Genomic DNA, 25,050 nt, shown 5'->3' with positions numbered 1-25,050 from the left:
AAAAGAAGGGGGGAGGAGGACGACAGTAAAGGCGGAAGTGGAAAAGGAAACAGAACTTCTATACACGAAAGGATACAATACCAACGAAAGAAAGAAGTAGAAAGAATTGCACTGGAACACTGTCGTAGGAGTGAGATTGTGGCAGTTGGAAGGAGGGGGATGGCTACGAGAATTCAAGCAGTGTATGTGTTGATAAACACGTGTTAAACGACAGCGAGAATAATCTGTCTATTCACGATACATATCTAAGCACGGCCGACCCATCTTCGACAGCCCTTGTGCACACGGACCATTCTGCAGTGCTGCGAAAAGAAACAATCAAGGTACCACTTTTCTTATACAGTCAGTACAGCAGGTTTTTTCAACATTTCTGCAGTGCACCTTAGTTTTCTAAGCCGACACACATTTCTGAAGCATGATTTTTTTTTAGATTTTAAACATCAAAGGAGACGGTACAAAACATAAAATATGCTCTTCTTCTTTTTTTGGGCACTCACTGAAATAAAGAAGAAGTAATGGTAGCAGACAGCGATGGTACTAATGCGGCTATTGAAATAATAAAGAAGTACATAAAGGATTAGGATAATGAAGCGGCGAGACACTTCCTCGAAATGGTATCCCCCTCGATTTGATTTATCTATTCCAGTCTCGGTCTGCCTCTTGTGTTATTCCCTTCTTTGGTCCTTTCAATGATACTTTTAACGATACGATTGTCTCAGCAGATGGCCGACCGATGTGTCCCTTCTGTGTTTGACAAGCTTCAAGAATCAGGGCTACTCCTCCTCCATTCCGCGAAGCACCACTTCGTTCGATACTTTATCTACCCAAGTAATCTTTAGCATTCTGCGGTAGCACCACATCCCGAAGGCTGTTGTTTTGTGTTTTTCTCTTTTTCCAAGTGTCTATGTTTCACTTCCGTACACACTCCAAACAAACGTCTTTAGGGATCTTTTCTGTGATGTTAGTTTGTACAGCTGGATGTGAAAAGCTTTCTTCTCTTCGCCTCACAATTTCCTTCCTTGATCTTCCGTCTGATGTAATTTTAGTCCATAGGTGGGCAAACAATTCGACGGTCTCCAGTCGATCATGGTTAAGCATACAGAGTACTTATAAATGGCAGAAAAATCGAATTTTTTACGACTTTATTAAATTCTATAGTCTTTCCTGATTACATTAATATATACATTATAGGGTTTCAAATGAGAAATGGCCTTTATATGCCAAATTATAAAGTTACAGTCATGTGTGCCACCACGCCCCCTTCATTTCTGTTACAGAAACCAGTATTATTTCGAAAAGAACTGTGAACTTTCTGTTTCCAGCGATTATACGTATGATACATTGTATATGTTGGTAACAGTGCAGTTTTATAGTGTCTGTAAATGATTATATTTGCTAGTATTTACTTTTGTTTCGCTGAAGCAGTTTGTTCACGTGTTACTGAATGTTTGTTGCCCAAGTTCAAATGGTTCAAATGGCTCTGAGCACTATCGGACTTAACTTCTCAGGTCATCAGTCCCCTAGAACTTAGAACTACTTAAACCTAACTAACCTAAGGACATCACACACATCCATGCCCGAGGCAGGATTCGAACCTGCGACCGTAGCGATCGCGCGGTTCCAGACTGTAGCGCCTAGAACCGCTCGGCCACTCCGGCCGGCCACACGGTTGAAAGTAACCTATGTATCAGTTCTTCTGGGAAGAAACTCCCACATGGCACGCCTCCTGGTGATTCAAATTTTTTAGTTAACAATGACGCTGTTTGTAGTAGATTTGTTGTTGATGCGGGTATCTTATCTTCTTTGATAAAGGAAGTAGCGAAATGTAAACAATGTGCTGGTGTAGGCTGTCTGGAAATAACTGAACAACAAAGTAGCAGGAAGGGTTTAGCGTCAAAATTAGTTGTTCTGTGTAGATCCTGTAATAAATCTACCTCGAAAACGACTCCCAACATTGTGCACAATTCAGATGATGTGAATTTGAAGTTGGTGTATGCAATGCGTGCAATAGGAAAAGGAAAAAAGGCTGCTCAAACGTTTTGTGGTGATGGACCTACCTCTTCCTCTCAGTAGGTTCAGCAAGTGCATAAAAATATTTTTAGCTGCCTTGACGATTGTGTCTAAAGCATCTATGAAACGTGAAGTAGGAGAAACTGTAAACATTAGTGGAACCAGGGACATTGCTGTTGCACTTGCTGGTACATGGCAACGTCGAGGACATCGTTCCTTGAATGGTGTTGTAGGTGCTACTTCTCTGGGGAATAGAAAAGTTGATGTTGAGTGCTTATCTAAGTATTGCCACACCTGGCACCGTAACACTGAAGGACCTATTGAACATCAATGTTCTAAGCATTATGATGGTTACAGCGGAGGTATGGAGTGTGATGGAGCTCTAAAAATATTTCAGAGGTCAGTTACAAATAACGTTAGATATAAGAAGTACCTAGGTGATGGGGACTCTAAAGCTTTCAATAAAATTAATGAGTTTAATGTTTATGGTGATAGCTTGGTAACAAAACTGGGGTGTTGTGGACATGTGCAAAAGAGGAAAGGTGCTAGATTGAGGAAGCTACGAAGAGAAATGAAAGGAAAGTTGCTATCTGATGGAAAATCTCTGTCTGGCCGAGGCAGAATAACAGAAACTGAAATAGACCTTCTTCAGAGTTAGTATGGACTGGCCATTAGACGAACTGCACCTGTGAATGATGTTACAGCAATGAGAAAAGCTGTATGGGCCACCTACTTTCGTACGTTGTCCATAGATGAGCAGTCTTCATGGGGCCACTCAGAATACAAATGAGAGTTTCAACCATTGCATATGGGAAAGATTACCAAAGAATGTCTTTATAGGACTAAGTACATCAAAATGGTTCAAATGGCTCTGAGCACTATGGGACTTAACTTCGGAGGTCATCAGTCCCCTAGAACTTAGAATTACTTGAACCTAACTACCCTAAGGACATCACACACATCCATGCCCGAGGAAGGATTCGAACCTGCGACCGTGACAGACAATGGGTGCATGAAGCTGAAAGATTCACTCTTCAAGTTACCAAAGAAGCAACAAGTGCTAAAAGGAATGCCAAGAGGAAGCTTGAAGATGAAGAAATGTTGCAGGATGAAGACTATGCATCAGGAATGTTCCCAGGCACAGTTTAATTGGACTCATATCTTCATTGGCAATTTCCCGCAAGTTTTATTTTTCAGAATTCAGGTACAAATATTTCCTAAAGTTTATTAAGCATTGTTCTGATTTTTTTCTGTATCTTGCAATAGTCCATACTTATGTAGTAGACTTAAGCATTATTGCAGAACCAACTAAATTGTAGAAAAATTAACAGTTTTATTAGAAAATGATTATAAAAATTAAAATGTAAGGTAAGATGTTTTTTATCCTTGTAATATACATAATAGGTGGAATTAAATAGATCTAGTACGTCAGCCTTCATGTCATGCATATCTGGTAAAAATTTAGTCTCCTTCAAACGTATAACATTGGATTAAATGGTACCTCAATTTTAGGAAGCATTTTGGAAAAAAAATTGCATCAGTTTCTTTGTAATTTTTGTAATAACCCTAAGCAGTTTCAAAAATATTCAAAATACTTCTAATTGGTTTAGAAAGTGTGCTGCATTACCTGATATCAACAAAAAATCTGTAAAACACATACATTATAAACAGTGCCTGAAAGAAATAGGTGATGATTTTTACATAATACTGAGCCGGAAAGGTGACCTGCATCCTTAAGGGAGCAGGGGCAACCGCGTTTTGTCTGCTCACACTCAAGTGAAACAAACCTGCTGTTTCTTGGGATATCATGCAGCTCTTTAATGTGGTGGTTTCCACTTGTCGTCCACATCCTATGCCGTTGAACCGTGAAGAGTTCTTCCGCCTTTACGAGAGTTTTATCCTTCCAAGGGCTGGAGAGTGTCCTAGGTCTCTACCGTCTCTTCCGCCCACCGATGTGGCCGTTGGCACTTGGTAGAGTGGGATTCCTCTGTCCCTGCAGTCGTTTGCTGTTCCTCACTAACGTTGCCTCTCTCTACCACGGAAAGGCGAACATCAGGATTTTCCTTTCATCGAGCCTAGAGCCAAGACGGCATTTCCTAGTCTCTCTAGTACTATTACTGTGATACGTATGAGAAAAATTACATAACCTTCGACTGGAAGAAGTGGGCCTTCAACACTTCTAGTAGTTCAGAAAGCCAAAACTGCATATAATACAGTCCAGGTTTAATAAGTATGTTTCGGAAAACGACTGGCGCAGGCGATGAAAGCTTTCTTCAACAGCAGAGCTCTACCAGTATCGGATATTACTATGGAGCAGGAAGTTCCTGAAAAAATATACGGGGGTTGTAACTTTAATAGTGGAAACTATTTATTTACAGCTCATACAAAATAGATACGTGTTTCACAGTTTTACTGACATTCAAAGTAGTCACCAGCATTGTGTATAACCCATTACCAGCGATGTGGGAGTCGTAGGATACTCTTAGCAGTGCAAGTAACGTTGACAGTTCGAGCGGCGCGGTCTATTGCCCGACGAATTTGTAGCAGTTCTGAAGCGAATATCGTGAAGTGTTTCCTTCAATTCAGCATTGTCCTGCAAAATGATGGTCAGGTTCTGCAGAAAGTGTCATCACTTCTGTCTCTATGCTGTTCATTTTTGGAACACAACCTACGACCAGCTTAGAGACAGAAGTAATGACACTTTCTGCAGGACCTGACCATCATTTTGCAGGACAATGCTCAAGCACGTACAGTGCAAGCTGTTACTGATTTGATTGACTGATGAAATTGCTAAGTGCTATACCACCTACTGCATTCCCCTGACTTAAGCCCTCATAAGTTCAACTCTATTTCTAAACTGAATGAAACACTTCACGGCATTCGCTTCAGAACTGCTACAAATTCGTTGGGCAATAGACCGCGCCGCTCGAACTGTCAACACATGTGGCACTGCTAAGAGTACCCTACGACTTCCACATCGCTGGCAACGGGTTATACGCAATTCTGGTGACTACTTTGAAGGTCAGTAAAACTTTGAAACACGTATCTATTTGTACGAGCTGCAAATAAATAGTTGCCACTATTAAAGTTCCAACCCTCGTATATGGCGTACAGCGTGTAGAGGGGTGAAATGCACACTGTGTGAAATACGGAGAAATGTGAATTCGTAAATACCTGAAATGTGGTGCCATAGAAGAATACTATATGTTAACGAAGTGGAAAGGTAATTTGCGAAATTAAGAGGTATTAACAAAATAGCGACGGCGAAGACAGTGCACGGAGAATCATAATTAGAAGAAGGGATTCAGGAATAATTACCTTGAGGCTAGAAGTATCAGTGGAGAAAAACTCCGTTAGAGTTATATGAATAGTAGAATATGTAAAACAAATTGCAGAGTTTGATGGATGTAATAAGGTTATAGATACAAAAAAGATAGCATAAAAAATGAGAAATGGATTGAATCTATTCGGAAGACTTTTGATATAAAAAAAACATTGTTTTGATGACGCCGAACGACTTTCCAGACAACGAGATGAAATCGACGTTGACGTGAATCAGGACATCCTGGTAAAGAATACCACCTTCGCTGCTAACACTCCTTTCTTTCTTTCTTTCTCCTACGAAGCACAACCAGCCACTTTTCGAACATCTTCGAAGGTGTGAGTGTGTTTGAAATCTTTTGCGAAATTGGGTCGTCTCGAAGTCTTCATCAACTTTTCTAAAAACCCGATATTTCGACCCCTCGGCTAGTATCTCCCATAGAAGTCTTCTGGTGGCCAACACGTGGCTGGACGCTGTGAGCCCCTGTACGCCACGACAACATTTCAAGTGTTATTAACATTACTCTCCCTATCCTTCGCTACCAGCTCTAAGTATACCTCTAATGATGAGTCCACTTTTTCGGAAGAGAACAGGAAAACATTCCTGCTTAAGTGAAGGCGACACTGGTTTTCGACAGTGTTCGAGCATCCGAGGAAGGGGGGGGGGGGGGGAGAGAGACGCGCAAGGAGGGTTTCGAGGAAGATCCCAACAGAGGTGTCGAATCATCGAGTATGGATATGGAGAAGAACCTGAATAGGAATTTTACCTTCAATGACAACGCTGACGAAAGCCTGCAGATTTACAGACCCAGAGTTCGAATTCCAATGACGAAGTTTAGGATGCGGATGTTGTTATAAGAACCCTTGGTCTCCGGTAGTTCGCTACAGACTAACTAAATTTCAACTGATTTGTTACCCTTATTTATCTTTCTACCTGTAGGGCATTGAAAACATTCTGGAAAGCATCAGTATCTTCCACTGTAACAGTCAATGATCTGATTTATCATAGGCACCTATATGTGCCGATGCAGAAATTCTGTGATGTGGTGGCTTTTGCTCTGTAAACAGCTCAGCACAGCGTCGTCGTGCCGCTCTTCCATTGCATTATGTGAACCCGCACACTCTTCATCAGTAAACACATCCATAATGCTGCGTATGCCCGTTAAACGTCCAATTAATACAGCCGGGACAACAAACGAGAGACGGGACGAAACAATACTAAATGCAAGCTAGAAGGTGAACAGAAAAATGGACTTTACTGTTGTCAACAGCAAGTACCGTGAACAAAGGGAACAAGTTTTTCTGTAAACAAGACACACAGCACATACCGTCGATATTTGTACAGTTGGGCAGATCATTTTCAGTACAACACACGTGTAAGTATAAATGGGGAAAATAAATTAAACGAAATGCAGTTATTTTGTACTGAGCCACCCCATACCACGGTTACCTACAACCAAAACACTCAGAAAATGTCCCTGAACAATCTCCGATATTATGTCAAACGAGTTCCAATTCACCCTGTATTAAACGACTAGCTGTACCTGGCCATGCTTTGCTGTGACTCAGTCTGCTTACAGGGAAAAGAAAGAAAAGAGAAAGCACACGTTTCTAAAATGTATCGGAACTGGACTCCTGTCTCTGTCCATCTCCCTTCCCCGTTTCTTTGTCCACTTCCTCCTCCATCCCCGTCAAACTTCTCATCCTCGCTCTCTCTCTCTTCTCTCTCTCTCTCTCTGTCTTTCCATCTCCTCCTGCGCCTCTCTCACTCCAACACCTCTTCCCGCATTTCTGTGTTCATCTTCTCCGTCTCTCTCTGCTCATATCTCCTTCCCGTTTCCTATGTGCATTTCCTCCATCCCATCCCTCTGTCCATCCCCCCCCCTCTCTCTCTCTCTCTCTCTCTCTCTCTGTCTGTGACCTTGAGCCTTGTTTAGTGTTACGGCAAATTCAGATTCTGTACTAGTATTTTAATTACAAATCAATAAGCCATAAGCCATAAGTACAACTTTACTATTTGCTAACAACGTTTCACTATCACATATATATGGAAAAGTATATAGTCTATGTGTGCCTAAACGTTTATTGCAGTAATGTGTAAAAATTTGAAGTATATCGGAAAAGGTACATTTTGCAATTTTTGGTAACAATGGTTCCCTTTATACAGGGAGGAGAAAAATTGTGTCACGAAATTTTAACCCTGGATAGCTGATGCCAGTAGAAACAAAAATTACTAATGTTGTGTAGGTCGACAATGCGCCATTTTTAAACTACGGAAACTTGGCGCCACGCTCTCCGACTGGCCGTGGGATTGCCCTGTTGCCGTCCGTCGGTTGACGGGCAGCGCTATGGTTGCCGCCCCGCCCGTGTCCCAACGTGATATGCACACGTGTCGAATAGGTCTTGCTGTTTGTCTCCACACACACGTCAGAGGCATTCACACGTAAGTTTCGCTTCGCAGTACACACACGTCACCTGCGATTTAGTCATACAGTGAGCATGGCGGTACAGTATTCGTTTGAAGAACATCGAGATGTGGCTTTTGTTTATGGTCTAGCCGACGGCAATGCGCATGAAGCTCGATGGTTGAATGAGGAACGGTGCTCAGGAAGACGCCATCCACACCCGCAAACGTTTACAGCAATTCAACGGCTACTTGGCGAAACAGGCTCGTTAGCAGGATATCATGGTGGTGCTGGAAGACCTCGAACACGATGGGATGCTGCATCTGGAAGAGGCTGTTGGAGAGGTTTGAGGAAGCACCTACGAGAAGTGCTCGAGCGGTTGGAAAAGACATGGGGGTCACTCATAGGTTAGAGTGGGAGGTTTTGAGGGGTGACGACCAGCGTCCATGTAGTACCACCCTGTCCACGACCTATATCCTGGGCGAACTATGAACACAGGCTAGGGTTTTGTCGGTGGTTTCTGCGACGTGTTGCACGAGATCCCGCCCTTTTGTTGTTTACCGACGAGTGCACCTTCCATTGGGATGGCCTTTACAACACTCGAAACGGTCATTACCGGGCAATGGGATATCCTCACGTCACGTACGTCCACGGACACCAGGAACGACTTTCGCTCAACATTTGGGCAGGCATTGTGGGTGACCATCTGATGGGGCCCGTCCGTCTACCTCCTCGACTTACCGGGGCAAATTACGTTCACTTTTGGAATAAACTCTACCGGTCTGATGGAAGATGTTCCCCTGGACATACGGCTACGCATGTGGTTGCAGCATGATGGGGCGACCGCACATAACAGTCGTGCTGTGCGCCGACATTTAAATAAACTCTTCGATGGCTGGGTAATTGGCAGAGATGCTCGTAGGACATGGCACCCGCCATCACCAGACCTCGCGCCACAGGACTTTTACTCGTGGGGATTCTTCAAGATTCTAGTTCACCCACCCAGATGCGAACCACCTAGAAACGAAGAGGAATCAATGGATCGCATTCAACATGCCGCCAATCACATCAGGGCAATGCCAGGAATCTTTGAAAGAGTTCGTCAAAACATCTTTCGACGTTGCCAAGCTTGTGTCGCGTCAGAGAGTTGCCAGTTCGAGCACCTGATTTAAGCAAACAATGTCCTAGCTACAAAACAGGCACTTTTCAGGGCCGACACAATCTGTAAAGGACTTTCTGTACGCGAACTCACAGCTGTTGACGGGTTTGTTCCCGGTACGTCGTATCATGAAACTACAATGGATGTGTAAAGACCCAGGCGGATTCGTCCCCAGGCCCCCAGACAGGAAGGCTGGCGCGCTACCACCGAGCGTGGATATATCGCGATCTCCGGCATGCAAAGCATTCGTGGTCATGCGTTGTCCAGAGCATCCGGCAACAGGGTAATCCCGCGGCCAATCAAAGCGCGTGGCGCCAAGTTTCCGTAGTTTAAAAATTGTGAGTTGGCGACCTACACAACATAGTAATTTTGGTTCATCAGCTATCCAGGGTTAAAATTTCGTGACACAATTTTTCTCCACCCTGTATATATTATATATGTGTATTTATATATTACATGTATTTAAATACACATATATTAAGGAATTATATAACTAAAATCACGCACGTATTAGAATCACCTTTGTGTCAAAATTTCGAAGCAATCAGTGAAGAACTTTTGGAGATTTGAGATTCTGAAGAAACAAACATTTGCGTTTGTACTTATATAGAACATATAAATGTTTCTAATGGCCTCCGAAAGTTTTTGACCGAATGCTTTGAAATTTTGGCAAAAGTCTGGACTGGAATTTTCGTTTTTTTATATATACCATTTCTTAAATATAAGTAATACATAATTATTTATAAATACTACGGAAACTCCTTTACAAAAAATCTCAAAAAGTTACACACACACACACACACACACACACACACACACACACACACACACACACACATATATATATATATATATATATATATATATATATATATATATATCATTTTTATTTATATTGATTGTATGGACGTGATAGTTACAAGTCCCTTAAGCAGACTGAGGGAGCCGACGAGGAATATGAGGCCTCCTAATCACCGAGAAGATTTTTAACCTTCAATATCATACATTACTGTGTCATTCACTCACATACTATGAAAATAATATCTGGAGATACAAAGAGTACAAATTCATCATGAAACTGCTAGTGGATGGTGGTGGGAAAGAAAGCAGGCGGGTTCAATGAAGTCTGACACAGTCAGACAAGAGCATGCGATCTATTTGGAACACTATTTTATTCACAAATGTCTTGATCGTATTTGGTGGATTAGACAGTTTCCCGACATCGCCACTAATGAGTCAGCATCAGAACCAGACCCTTGTTATGAAAGTAACACCTCAAGTCGTCATGTGGACTGTACGTGGCCAATTAAAATCAACTGTCGTGCCTGGTCATGCGGAAGATGTGCTTTGTTGTGGTAGAGGGCAACCTGAAGTGCTACTTTTGTAAGAAGATAGTATTTGTGACGAAGACTCATTAGAGTCGAAACCGGTTAACCGCGAAATCCACCAAACGTGAACACGACATTAGTGATGAAAGCGGGTGTGCGTGATCGCAACGCGAGCAGGCGGTGATTTGGCGCTGCGCTGCTGTTAGCCGGGGCTGGCAGCAGTCCGGCAATATGGCGGGGTTCGGGTGTCTCGGACCGCTGTAATTGCGGACGGCGCATTCCGGCTCTCCATTAGGGCCTCTGCGCCGTCTCGCAATCTGCGATACGCACCGCGGCATCCCGCCGCCGCTGCAGCCGGCGAAATTGGTTTTCTGAGGAGCCAGCCGGGTCGTAAACGCCCCGCCCCATCTATTTTTATGACGAGCCACTAATACACCCTCCCGTACAAAGCCTGTGGCTTTCTCGCCCTCATAAATGAAAAGGCCGCCCAGGTTAAGACCACTGCTGACCCTATTGCCATTGCCGACCTCAGTCAAAAGCTCAATCTCCAATCCCCCCGTCCCCTCAGTATCCACATACTTTTACCAACTCGTCGTCTTTTTCCACACTGAGCAAAATATATGGGAGTAATTCTCTGGGGGGGGGGGGGGCGGGGGGGGGCGATGGGGGGAGGGGGATGACAGTGAGAAAATGATGAATGGGTTATATGCAATGTTTGTATAACGCTCCTATAAATCGCTAAGACATTGTGTATATGTCTCATTAAAATCTTTCTGAGAGTACTGCCGCGGTCATCTTATAAATTACTAACATGTTTGACTTTTCGACCGAAAACACTATTTACTATTTTAGTATTTTTCCAGACAACCCTCAATTCTTTCAATAGTTGAACTCGTGTATAAAGTAGCTTCAAACTCCTGATTATAATGGTTTATTGCGTTAAATATTTGATGTTAAAAATGTAAGCGAGAACATGTTTAGAAAAGGTTTAAAATTTTGTGTGAAGTTCTTTGGAAGTCGCTGAGTGGTCTCATTACGAAACACAAAATGAATATAGTCTGCGTAATTTGCGCTACATATGAAACAAAAGCAAGTTTTTCATGAATCTGAATGCATATGGTGTCGTATCTCGTGCAGGGGAGAGTGGGGCAAGTTTATACATGGGCAAGTTGATACAGATGGGACTGTGAGCTAACACGCATGCGCAGGGCGGGCATGAGTGAGTAGAGGCTGTTGTTTACCGCGACGCAGTGCCACACGGCGTCCAGCTGTCAACAGAGCACTCTAAGCGTTTTTATTGTTGAAATTGTGTTTTCATGAGTAGAAAGTAATTGTTGACAAGTGTGTTTGAGTTGGCGTACCAGCAAGAGGATATTCTTCAGGAAGTTCACTGTTGGCACAGTTAAACGCCTGTTTCTTGGTAAGAATTTCATGATGGTTTTATCTTTCTAGACTTTATATTTTAGAGACTAAGTTTGACTTAACCGACACTTATTCAATGGGGCAAGTTGATACGTAGCTGGGGCAAATTGATACAGTGTATCAACGTACCCCAATATTGTAAAAATTAGAGTTTTGTCTTTTCTTACAGAAACATGGTGCGGAATTATAGCACAAAGACACACTCTTCTAAAATCTACTACGGGCTTACATCACAAAACATCAAAGTTTTAGCTTACGAACTTGCTGTGGCTGATAGGAATATCATTACATTGCCTGATTCATGGATTAACCATAAAATGGCTTCAAAGGACTGGTTTAGCTTATTTATGAAAAGACACCCTCGCCGGCCGCGGTGGCCGTGCGGTTCTAGGCGCTGCTGACCGGAACCGCGGGACTGCTACGGTCGCAGGTTCGAATCCTGCCTCGGGCATGGATGTGTGTGATGTCCTTAGGTTAGTTAGGTTTAAGTAGTTCTAAGTTCTAGGGGACTGATGACCTAAGATGTTAAGTCCCATAGTGCTCAGAGCCATTTGAACCAAAAGACACCCTCGACTATCAATCAGGGAGCCTGAGGCTATGAGCCTTAGTCGCGCTACCAGTTTTAATAAAGCCATGTTGATCTATTTTTTGACAATGTGAAGAGTACTTTAGATAAATACAAATTTGAACCTAAGGATATTTGGAATGTTGACGAGAGCGGCGTGCAAACAGTTCAGAGACCAAACAAAATCGTTGCTCAGAAAGGAGTACGCCAAGTAGGGAAAGCTACGTCAGCGGAAAGGAGGCAGACTGTCACTATGATATTGGCTGTCAGTGTCATCGGCAACTCAGTTCATCCGATGTTCATATTTCCAAGAGTATCCTTCAAGGATCACTTCATCATTAACGGACCACCAGGATGTATTGGAACTTCCTACCCATCCGGATGGATCACATCTGAATTGTTTTTGAAGTTCATTAAACATTTTCACGGCCACGTAAGATCTACCAAGGGCAATCCCTGCTTGTTGGTTGTGGATAACCATGAATCACATTTATCTATTGAAGTGCTCAACTTCTACAAAGAAAATGGTATCGTCATGTTGTCGTTTCCCCCGCACACTTCCCACCACCTGCAACTGCTTGACAGGTCAGGCCTTTCAAGAAATTTTACTTCGCTTCAGTCGACGACTGGATGATCAACAATCCAGGGAAAACTGTAACAATCTACGACATTCCTGGCATAGTAAAGATGGCACTACCTAGAGCAAAAAATCCTACAAATATTATATCTGGATTTCAAGCAACAGGAATCGCGCCATACAACAGAGAAGTGTTTACTGATGATGACTTCTTGTCCAGCGCAGTCACGGATAGAGAGAGAGCTTCACAAGACAGCACTGTCAAGACTTCTCAGGCTGGGACAAGCAACGCTGATGGTATACAGTCCAAAGTGAACTGAACTGAGACTACAACTGCAGTTCCATCTACAAGTAAGGATGTTTCTCTAGGTGTATTCACTGTAAGCCCTCAAGACATCCGCCCCTACCCTAAAGCTGGAGAGCGAAAAAATATCAAAAAAGGGAAGAATCCTTTAAAATCCGCTATCCTTCCTAGCACACCAGTAAAGGAGAGACTGGAAGAGGAAGCCAAAGAAAAGGAAACTAAAATGGTAGCCAAGTCAGAAAACGCCAAAAAAAGGCTTTTTAATGATAGAGAGTCAGACTAAGGAGAAGAACAAGGTAAAGAAAAAGAAATGCGTCCCAAAGAATAAAATGAAGGTTGCATCAGAGTCTGAGGAAGAGAACGACACCGTGTGTCTCATATGTTTGGAACCATTCTCCGAATCCAAGCCAGGTCAGGACTGGATACAGTGCATTTCTTGCAAAGAATGGGCCCATATAGAATGTGGTAAAGACTGTAAGATGTACACTTGTATTCACTGTACATCTGACTTTGTAATCAGTGATTCTGAGTAGGTTATGGACACAATCTCGTGATCTGTGCGTTTAAAATAAGTTAATAATATGTCTTACGTTACCTTTGTACTATATTCTGCTTAATAAATGTTTTCGATTATCTATTGAGTGATTATTTGCTACCTTAATGTCAATTACCCAATTAGTTATACATTTGTATCAACTTGCCTCTCGCTAGTATCAACTTGCCCCCATGTGGGGAACATTGATACACTTTGAGGCATTAAACAAATATTTTAATTTTTGGAGATATATGTGGTTAATCAAAGCGTCAATACCATAGAAAAGTGCACAACTAGTTGAAGTATATCATCATAATTTTCCCAATTAAAACAAAAAATGTAGAAAATAAAATCTGAAATATGTCTCAACGTGCTCCGCTCTCCCCTACTATGAGTCGTACAAAGATATAATTTTGCAGGTACATTCTGTGGCATGTGTGTATGCTTTCCACAAAACATCTTGTAGCCATAGTTAGTAATGAAGAACTAATAAATGAAAACATCACGCCTGTCAATATACACTCCAGCCGTGTATCGTGTGTATGGTGTACGTTGTGGTTCGTCGTTTACCAGAGTTCACGTAAGACAGAAAACTGTCGACGCCCTGATTTCCACAATTCGTTTAATGTCTGTGGTGACAATCCGCCTTCTACTGCATTTATATTTTACTTACTACGCAAAAGGAGTTGCGAAGTTTGTGTTTTCAGCATTAATTGCAAGTTGCTGGAGTTGCATTTTGTTGTGTGAAAACAAAAACTAGTTCACTGCAATGTATAGGACTTTGGAAATGACACGAGATTCAGTTACACCAAATACGGTTTTTTTTTTTTTTTTTTTTTTAATGGGTCATTAGTGTTCCGAATGGTCTGATGCGGCCCGCCACAAATTCCTCTTCTGCACCAATCTCTTCATCTCAGAGTAGGACTTGCAACGCACGTACAGCTTCTGCCTCTACAGCTCCCTCTAGTACCACGGAAGTCATGGTTCAAATGGCTCTGAGCACTATGGGACTTAACATCTATGGTCATCAGTCCCCTAGAACTTAGAACTACTTAAACCTAACTAACCTAAGGACATCACACAACACCCAGTCATCACGAGGCAGAGAAAATCCCTGACCCCGCCGGGAATCGAACCCGGGCGCGGGAAGCGAGAACGCTACCGCGCGACCACGAGCTGCGGACACGGAAGTCATTTCCTGATGTATTAACAGATGTCCTATTACCCTGTCCCTTCTCCTTGTCTTTTACACATATTCCTTTCCTCTCCGATTCTGCGCAGAACCCCCACCCCCCCAATTCCTTACCTTATCAGTCCACCTAATTTTCAACATTCGCCTGTAGCACCACATCTCAAATGCTTCGATTCCCTTCTGTTCCGGCTTTCCCGCAGTCGATGATTTACTACCACACAATGCTGTGCTCTAGACGTACATTCTCAGGAACTTCTTCCTCAAATTATGGCCTATGTTTGATACTAGTAGACTTCTCTTGGCCAAGAATGCCCTTTTTCCCAGTGCTAGTCTGCTTTCAATGTCGTCCTTGCTCCGTCCGTCATTGGTTACTTTGCTGCCTAGATAGCAGAATTCCTTAACTTTCTCCTTCGTGCCCTTCAATGCTTATGTCAAGTTTCTCGCTGTTCTCATTTCTGTTACTTCTCATTAATTTAGTCTTTCTTAGATTTACTTTCAACCTATTCTGCACTCATTAGACTGTTCATTCCATTAAGCATATCACGTAATTCTTCTTAACGTTCACTCAGGGTAGCAATGCCATCAGTGAATCGTGTCATTGATACCTTTTCACCTCGAATTTTAATTCCACTCCTGAACCTTTCTTTTATTCCGTCATTGCTTCTTATATGTACATATTGAACAGTACGGCGGAAAGACTACATCCGGGCGCTTCGTTCTTGGTCGACCACTCTTACTATTCCCTCTCGGCTCTTCTACATCTTGTACATTAACCGTCTCTCCCTATAGCTTACGCCTGTTTCTCTCAAAATTTCGAACATCTTGCACCATTTTACATAGTCGAACGTTTTTTTCCAGGTCCACAAATCCTAAGAAAGTTTCTTGATTTTTCTTTAGTCTTGCTTCTATTTTCAACCACAACATCAGAATTGCCTCTCTGGTACCTTTACCATTTCTAAAGCCAAACTGATAGTCATCTAGCACATCCTCAATATTCTTTTCCATTCTGCTGTATATTATTCTTGTCAGCAACTTGGGTGCATGAGCTGTTAAGCTGATAGTGCGACAATTCTCGCACTTGTCGGCTCTTGCAGTCTCCGGAATTGTGTGGATCTTATTCTTCCGAATGTCAGATGGTATGTCGCCAGACTCATACATTCTACACACCAACGTGAATTATCATTCTGTTGCCACTTTCCGCAATAATTTTAGAAATTTTGATGGTATTTTATATATTCCTTCTGCCTTATTTGAACGTACGTCCTCCAAAGCTTTCTTAAACTCTGATTCTAAAACTGGATTCCTTATCTCTTCTAAATCGACTCCTTTTTCTTCTGCTATCACATCAGACAAGTCTTCCCTCTCATTGAGGCCTTCAATGTACTCTTTCCACCTGTTCGCCCTCTGCTCACATTTAACAGTGGAATTCTCGTTGCCTCTTAATGTTACCATCCTTGCTTTTAATGTTATCGGAGGTTGTTTTGATCTTCCTGTGTGCTGAGTTAGTCCTTCTGACAACCATTTCTTTTTTGATTTCTTCACATTTTTCATACAGTCATTTTATCTTAGCCTCCCTGCACTTCCTATTTATTTCATTCCTCAGCGTCTTATATTTCCGTATTCCTGAGTTATCGGAGTTTGTACTTCCTCCTTTTATCGATCAGCTGCAGTATTTCTTCTGTTACCCATGATATCTTCGCAGTTACGTTATTTGTACCCATGTTTTTCTTTCCAATTTCTCTGACTGCCCTTTAGAGATGTCTATTCCTCTTCAACAGTACTGCCTACTGAGCTATTCCTTATTGCTGTATCTGTACACTTAGAAAACTTCGAGCGTGTCTGGTCATCCCTTATATTAATTTTTCCTGACTAATCTCTTGAACTTCAACCTACTCTTCATCACTACTACATTGTGATCTGAGTCTGTATCTGCTTCTGGGTACGCCTTACAATCCACTACCTGATTTCGGAATCTCTGTCTGATCATGACGTAATCTAATTCAAATCTTCTCGTATCACCCGCATTTTCCAAGTGTACCTCCTACTCCTCTTGTGATTCTTGAACAGAGTATTAGCTATTACTAGCTAAAATTTATTACAGAACTCATTTAATCTTTCTCCTCTCTCATTCCTTGTTCCAAGCCCATATTCCGCTGTAACCTTTTCTTCTACTCCTTCCCCTACAACAGGAGCCAATGAAGGTGAGATAGTTTGCCAGCTAGCCTAATAGCGACGTACCGAGTAGAGGGTTCTCGCGTACCGAGTAGAGGGTTTTCCACTGAGAGTGGCGCTGCGACGGGCTGCCAGAGCCGCGTGGCGACAATGCTTGGCTGCCGAGGGTATATTATGGAGGAAGGCAGGACCACAAAAAACGACTAACACCAATAAGATGCCGTACATAGCGGTTACGCCCTTCCACGATCCTCACACCTTTACCACTCCTAGAGTGTTACGCACGCTTTCTCAATTTCCGGACCACTCTTCCTTCTCCTATGCACATCTTATACTACTCCTCAAATTCCTTGAATATCTTCTCGAATTTTATCCAATTGCCGAAAACTCCAATCCTGGGTTGATGCTGCACCTATATGGAAAAGTCCCACACATCCCAAGTCCTCCTCCTCGACATTCTCCATATGCTACAGCAAGTACACTTCAATAAGTTCTCTCTTCCTGATCCAGAAATTCGTCCCGTAATCTACGCAACGTACCAGCTACAGACGTAGTCGCCCTATACTTTAGTGGTAACAAGGCCACAAAGCCTCTCCCAGCCCCTGAACCATCCTCGCTCACTCCTTTTCCTGCTGCCATTTGTGTTTCTAATCCCCTCACTCCCATCCCGCCCTTCCCAACCTTGGTATCAGACATAGCGACCCCCCATACCTGAATTGTCCTATCGCTTCTTATCCCTCCATCCTTCCTTCTCCCTATACACAGCATTCAGTGGGAGCTTAGGAGCTTATACCTAGGGACTTACCAGATAGCAGTATATATATATATATATATATATATATATATATATATATATATATATATATATATATATGTGTGTGTGTGTGTGGCGAGGGGGTGGTAGTAAAATGATCAACTAAGAAACCGCAGCAAGTATTCCATTATGTCCAGTGCTTATGCTCTCCGTCTACTTCACGTCGATGCTCGCTCACGGACATGATATTTTGTATTTGTTTTAACTAAGTTTACGAATACAGGTTTGTTCTGGCTTGGTCTAGATATGGCAACGAATACAGTATTGCCGATGGGTATACTACGTATGTGTACATTTTTGCAAAGTGCGGAGACTTGAGTTTATGACACAGTAGTGTTTCGACATGAAGCACCCTGTATGTTTGCTCGAATTCTCACTGTTTCCCTGGAATGAAGTACCCGTATTCATCATCCGAGGTGAGCTGGACTCAGCGGGAGCGCCACTGCTGCCGCGAGGCACTACACGCACGCCCAGGGCAGCTGCCACGTACCTTTTTGAGGTCCTTGCTGGGCTCGCTGTCGTCCGCCTTGCGCTTCTCGCCCGCCTTGCCGCCGGATGACGCGTCGCCGGCCCCCGCCTTCTCCTTGTCCGCCTGCAACAACACAGTCACTCACTGCACCAGCTAGCGTCGCCAAATGGCTGCGTCGCCTGTTTGTTTACTCGTGACTCGAAACACACTGAGTAAAATGCATCGAGACAGAAAATGGAATGATTACATAGGATTAATCGTACCTAGAAAGTAGTAGATTTGGCTCACTGGTAGGACACTGGGATAATGGATTCAAATCGATAAATAAGAATATTTATCGTTTACAATAAAAGGGCAGCGCGAATAATGTATGTACAGCATGTCCCGTTTACCGTTGACCACCGAAAATATCTTTTTGACCCGAAGCAAAACAGAAAACGCACCGAACATATTTTCATTAGCTATCAGGGGGACAGTAATCAGTAAGACTGCCTTCCTTTTAACTTCGTTCGTACGACGATATTAACAGCAGTAAGTCTATTTTATACAGTATTCTACATTCAAAATCTTCTTCAAAAACGGTCCGCAGCTCGTGGTCGTGCGGAAGCGTTCTCGCTTCCCACACCCGGGTTCCCGGGTTCGATTCCCGGCGGGGTCAGGGATTTTCTCTGCCTCGTGATGACTGGGTGTTGTGTAATGTCCTTAGGTTAGTTAGGTTTAAGTAGTTCTAAGTTCTAGGGGACTGATGACCATAGATGTTAAGTCCCATAGTGCTCAGAGCCATTTTTCTTTCTTCCAAAACGTAATACGGCGTACCATTCATGCAAACAGGAAGTTATTAAAAACGTTAACACTTAACTGACTGACTCTCCTGTACCAATTCAGTGTGAAGGTACTCGGGCTAACGTAACTCGTCCACTGTCGGAGTTGACAACATACAAATTGAAACACAAGCAAACTTCGAACGTACATTCTGTGAGTAGCATTTCTGTCTTCTCATCGTTCGTCGACACTGTACTCACACAAATCTTCAACTGGAGCCAGTTGACTGGATAACCGGTGGCTATTTTCATTATGTTTCCATCTGTTTACTGTCAACTCGAGCAAGTAGACGAGTTACGTTACCCCCCGTACCAGCAAAGTGTGGCAGTACAGAACAGCCGAAGCCAATTTCGTGTTACGTTCTTACTGAGGCTCTGTTTAGCGTTTTTGAACATAATTGAACAACTCTCCAGGAAAGGAAATGGATTACCGAATAAAAATTATGGGGTGTTACAGGAAAATGTACCACTCTTCATGTCTTGATAACGAACAAAATTATAAGACTGCGAATCACGGTGGCTAATGTCCTCCTGCTAGCTAAACAACTTCTTATTCCATCTCTGCACAAAAAGTTTTCTGGGGTGATCGAGATAAATGGGCCACTGCGAATGCTTCAAATCAACATGGGCGAAACGCATACTGCCAAATATAAACTGTATTTAGTCTGCACCACACAGAACAACCTCAAAATCATTTCTATCACAACGCTGTACTGACGTTCAATTCTGGTGGCATCTGACGCATGTAAGAGGCTCTCGCGTGCTGGAGCGTACAAAGTCATAAAAAACTGTGTCCTCCTCGTATGAGAGTACAACGCACGAGCACACGTAGCAACGGCAATTGTGGATGTTTTGCTAAAGAGATCAGGTATGCGTTTTGCCTCCTATCTGAGATCTTGCGACTTGTTCTTGCTTTCCATGAAGCTAAAGGTATACTGTATGAATTCATAATATGCCCAATTTCTCTATTTTTGTATGTTCAGCGTATCACTTTTTTTAATAGCAACATATTTAGAAAAGCTTTTTTTTACATTTTAAAAATGTCGATATTAACATGTAATCTGTATTGGGAATTTCTTGGTTATTCTATGCATGCTATTGATAATCGCAATGAATAATGGTGCGTAAAAGTACGTCTGAGATTTTTAACATTACATAGCAGAACGGTAGAAAATTGGAGCTACATATTTATTTAACACTTTCTAGGGCACAAATACTAGTAATGCAGAAATATACATGGAAAGACTCACTGTATTCCTTAATTTTATACTGCCTTACGCATTTTGGCCTTACGCCATAGTCAAAGGCTCAACATATCTTTAACACATTTTTAGGTAACACGAAACTAAATTATTCAAACGTGGATACAAAAAATCTGACCAACTTTATTCATTTGCGTGTAAACTGAGTGAGTCAGTTGAGTCAATCTGCACTCAAATGTCACCAAGCAATGTAGGCCAGATACTTCGAATCCATGTTTCACAAATTCGGTTTAGTTTTACCTAAGAATGTGTTATAGATATTTTGACCCTTTGACAATGCCTTAAGGCAGAAACGCGTAAGACTGTATAAAATTAATTAATACAGTGGTCAAGACTCACATCGTTTCTTGAGTGCATTTAAAGTGGCCGCAACGTCTCACAAAACATTTGTGCACTTTGGTGCCGCTATAGGCGAATTCCTAAAATCACAGTTACAATGAGTATGTCAAAAATCCAACTCCCCAGGTCAGACCGGAGCAGGCTAATCTATCAGATCCACACATTTCTTGAGAGGTAGTACTACTAATGACAAATGGTACGAACACAAAGGCAAAGATCTTAGGGAATTAGGTACGTTAAATTTATGGAACCATGGTGCAATCAAGCGAGTCACTCAAACCCGTCGCAATACACGTGTTCCGGCAACTACTGCATGTAGGGAGCAAGTGTTGTTTAAATAATGGTAGCTGCGTCAGGCAAGGCTCTATTATTTAGATTATCGCTCCCGCCATCAGCAATACAGCCAACAACGCCAACTCGTGGAAAGTGATCTGTAAACAAACAACAAGTCGGTGCACGGTAAGCTGGGATGCTGAAAAATATAAACGAGCGAATAAAAAAATAAAGGTGGAGGTACTAAATTACTCTTAGTTAAGCAGCGTCAAATGTATAAAACGCAGGACCTAAGTTTCCGGTTCTCACTACGTCGTGGACATTATCAGTGAGTCCATTAAAAAGTGGCGTTAATATCGGTAATGAAAAATCGGAGATGCGACTTTTTAAATTTACAGGTCGCGTAAACAAGGAAAAGAAATGGCTGTGAGATAGCGAAGCGGGGCGCTGAATAAAATACACCTCGAGCAGCTTGTAAAAGCGGCCGCACTTTTAATGGGTGCGGAATTCGGCTTAAGCAACCGCGCGACAGCAGGCGGCAGCAGCGGCGCGTTTAACACGCGTTATCGGCTGCAGCGCGGCGCGGCCCTTGCCCGCTTTACTTTCATTACGTCCCCTGCCCCCCCGACACTGCCGCCTCCACCACTGCCTCCCTTTATACCGCAGCAAATAGTGTTAGGCACACCAGCCCGCAATAAAACCACGCGACCTCGTCTCTGCGTCGAGTGCGGGCGACAAGAAGCGACCCGTGGGATAAGGGCGGGTGGAGGGAGGAGAGGGGGATGGGTGCTGAGAGGGGGGAGGGACGAGAGGAGAGGGGGAGGGGTGCGGAGAGGAGGGAAACAGGAGAGGGGGTGGGGTTGATGGGGATGGGGAGGGGAAGGGGGAGAGGAAGAGTAGAGTGTTCATGGAGGGTCATGACCCCATCAAAAACATTTCAAGAGAATCGTGTATATACGTGAGTTGGAACTTTAATAGTGGAAACTATTTATTTACAACTCGTACAAAATAGATACGTGTTTCAAAGTTTTACTGACCCTCAAAGTAGTTACCAGCATTGTGCATAACCCACTGCCAGCGATATGCAAGTCGTAGGATATTCTTAGCAGTGCCAGTTGTGTTGACAGTTCGAGCGGCGCGGTCTATTGACCGACGAATTTGTAGCAGTTCTGAAGCGAACGCCGTGAAGTGTTTCCTTCAGTTTAGAAATCGAGATGAATTCACGAGGGCTTAAGTCAGGGGAGTGCAGTAGGTGGTATAGCACTTGGCAGTGCTTGGCAGTGGGTTATACACAATGATGGTAACTACTTTGAAGGGCAGTAAAACTTTCAAACACGTATCTATTTTGTACGAGATGTAAATAAATACTTGCCACTATTAAAGTTCCAACCCTCGTATATATTTTGCATCACCTCGGTTCCAAGAGTTCCCAAACCTGTAAACTGGAATAGAGATCAGCATAAACATCATTTCCGCCCTTTTTATTGCTCATGAAAACGACACATTGTATGTTGTACCACCATACAGCGAGACCTTCAGAGGTGGTGGTCCAGATTGCTGTACACACCGGTACCTCTTAATATCCAGTAGCACGTCCTCTTGCATTGATGCATGCCTGTATTCGTCGTGCCCTACTATCCACAAGTTAATCAAGGCACTGTTGGTTCAGCGGTTCGGCGTAGATTCCTCAGAGTGGTCGTCGTCCGTAAACAGCCCTTTTCAATCTATCCCAAGCTTGTTCGATAGGGATCATGTCTGGAGAACATGCTGGCCACACTAGTCGAGCGATGTCGTTATCCTGAAGGATGTCATTCATAAGATGTGCCCGATGGGGGCGCGAATTGTCGTCCATGAAGACGAATGTCTAGCCAATATGCTGCCGATATGATTGCACTATCTGTCTGAGAATGACATTCACGTATCGTACGGTCGTTACGGCGCCTTCCATGACCACCAGCGGCGTACGTCGACCCCACATAATGCCAGCAGGGAACCTCCACCCTGCTGCACTCGCTGGACGGTGTGTCTAAGGCATTCAACCTGACCGCGTTGCCTCCAAACACGTCTCCGACGACTGTCTGGTTGAAGGCATATGCGACACTCATCGGTGAAGAGAACGTGGTGCCAATCCTGAGCGGTCCATTCGGCATGTTGTTCGGCACATCTGTACCGCGCTGCAAGGTGTCGTGGTTGCAAGGATGGACCTCGCCATGCGCGTTGGGAGTTGCGCATCATGCAGCCTATTGCGCACACTTTGAGTCGTAACATAACGTCTTGTGGCTGAACGAAAAGCATTATTCAACATGATGGCGTTGCTGTCAGGGTTCCCCCGAGTTATAATCCGTAGGTAGCGGTCATCCAATGCAGTAGTAGCTCTTGGGCGGCCTGAGCGAGGCATGTCATCGACAGTCCTTGTCTCTCTGTATCTCCTCCATGTCCGAACAACATCGCTTTGGTTCACTCCGAGACCTCTGGATACTTCCTTTGTTGAGAGCCCTTCCTGGCACAAAGTAACAATGCGGACGCGATCGAACCGCAGTATTGACCGTCTAGGCACGGTTGAACTACAGACAACATGAGCCGTGTACCTCCTTCCTGGTGGAATGACGAACTGATCGGCTGTCGGACCCCCTCCGTCTAATAGGCGCTGCTCATGCATGGTTGTTTACATCTTTGAGCTGGTTTAGTGACATCTTTGAACAGTCAAAGGGACTGTGTCTGTGATACAATATCCATAGTCAACGTCTGTCTTCAGGAGATCTGGGAACTGCGGTGATGCAAACATTTTTTTGATGCATGTATATTTCCAAATCACACAGAAACGGCGTGAGTTCTAGAACTTACAAGCTACATTTATTTTTCAGTTGCTCGTGTGAGGCACTGCCTATGTCTATCAGCTTGCAGCTCGGTCACTAACATTCCGGTCAGGTAAGGACGCTTATTCACAGACTGACCGCACCTGCTATCAACAGCAAGTCCCACACGTCTATAGAATAAAAATCCGCTTCAGTTGCCAGTAATTGCTTAATTTATTTCATGAACGGTTTCGAAGCATACAGCTTCATCTTCACTTGCCACCAAATAATTATAGAAACACAAACGTGTGGCGGTCACACTCGCCTGCCCAGGTGGGCGCTGTGGTTGCTGGGCAACGCTCCCATGCGTTTGTTTGACGTGAGGTTTCCCCCCCTCCCCCGGTGACTGACTGGCCCGACCGCCACACATTTATGTTCCCATAACTATTTGGTGGCACCTGAAGATAAAGCTGTATGCTTTGAAACTGGTCGTAGAATAAACTACGAAATTACTGTCAACCGAAGCGAATATTAATTCTTTAAATATGTTCCTCAGTTGCAGATGTTCATTTAATCAAATACGACTAAGTTCGTGAGTCCGCAGGCAACTAGCAAGTCACAGGAAGGTTGAATAATAAGGCAAAGGCAGAATGGAGAAGACCTCCATTATGCACCCATGGAAGAAAAAGCTAAAAGGACTGATTTCCGGAACGTAGGTGGAAACGACTGAATGAAACAACATACTGATTTTTTTCACGCTACCGTAGCCATTGACGCAGATCTGTTCACGATTGTAGCACTTCTTGAAATACTGACTAATTTGAATCCATATTTCGATGATGTACTGCGTAATTTATGACGTCAGAGTTGTGAGGGTTTGTTGCTATTACAGTTCCTAATTCAACCGCATGGCATATGCAATTCTCAAATTTGGGACGAATACTTTTCGAATGGTGTGTTTCTCTGAATTGCAGTTTCTTGAACGTTATCCTAAAGTGATGTAACACGCACAGATGTACACAAAGTATTAGTATTATACCAAAATGTTGAATATATTATTGTAATTAAATAATTCATTACTATATTTAAACATCATATATATTTTAGTATTATTATTATTATTACTACTAAAATAGTAGGCATCAGAGGCACGTTACAAGTGGGGGCTGACGGTAAGTTATGCCTGAGGAGGAACGGGGGGGAGGCAGGAGTAGGCAACCGAATCCTTTATTAGCGCCTGTTCTGGGGTGTCTTCCAGCTGTCACACGTTCGTCGGACATGCGCCGC

At 43.2% G+C, this 25,050-nt stretch overlaps 1 protein-coding gene across 1 annotated transcript in view; it reads right to left on the bottom strand.

The window, feature by feature from the left end:
• LOC126456023 (pseudouridylate synthase RPUSD2-like) overlaps positions 1-25,050 on the bottom strand; it is a 561,359-nt gene that overhangs the window by 520,138 nt on the left and 16,171 nt on the right. Inside the window, exon 2 of the mRNA XM_050091777.1 lies at positions 18,295-18,396. Within this exon, the coding sequence (XP_049947734.1) occupies positions 18,295-18,396 (102 nt within the window). The remainder of the gene's footprint in view (positions 1-18,294; positions 18,397-25,050) is intronic.

Source organism: Schistocerca serialis, chromosome 2 (assembly GCF_023864345.2).
Source record: "Schistocerca serialis cubense isolate TAMUIC-IGC-003099 chromosome 2, iqSchSeri2.2, whole genome shotgun sequence".
Classification (NCBI taxonomy): domain Eukaryota; kingdom Metazoa; phylum Arthropoda; class Insecta; order Orthoptera; family Acrididae; genus Schistocerca; species Schistocerca serialis.
This window is presented reverse-complemented; position numbering and strand designations above follow the sequence as displayed.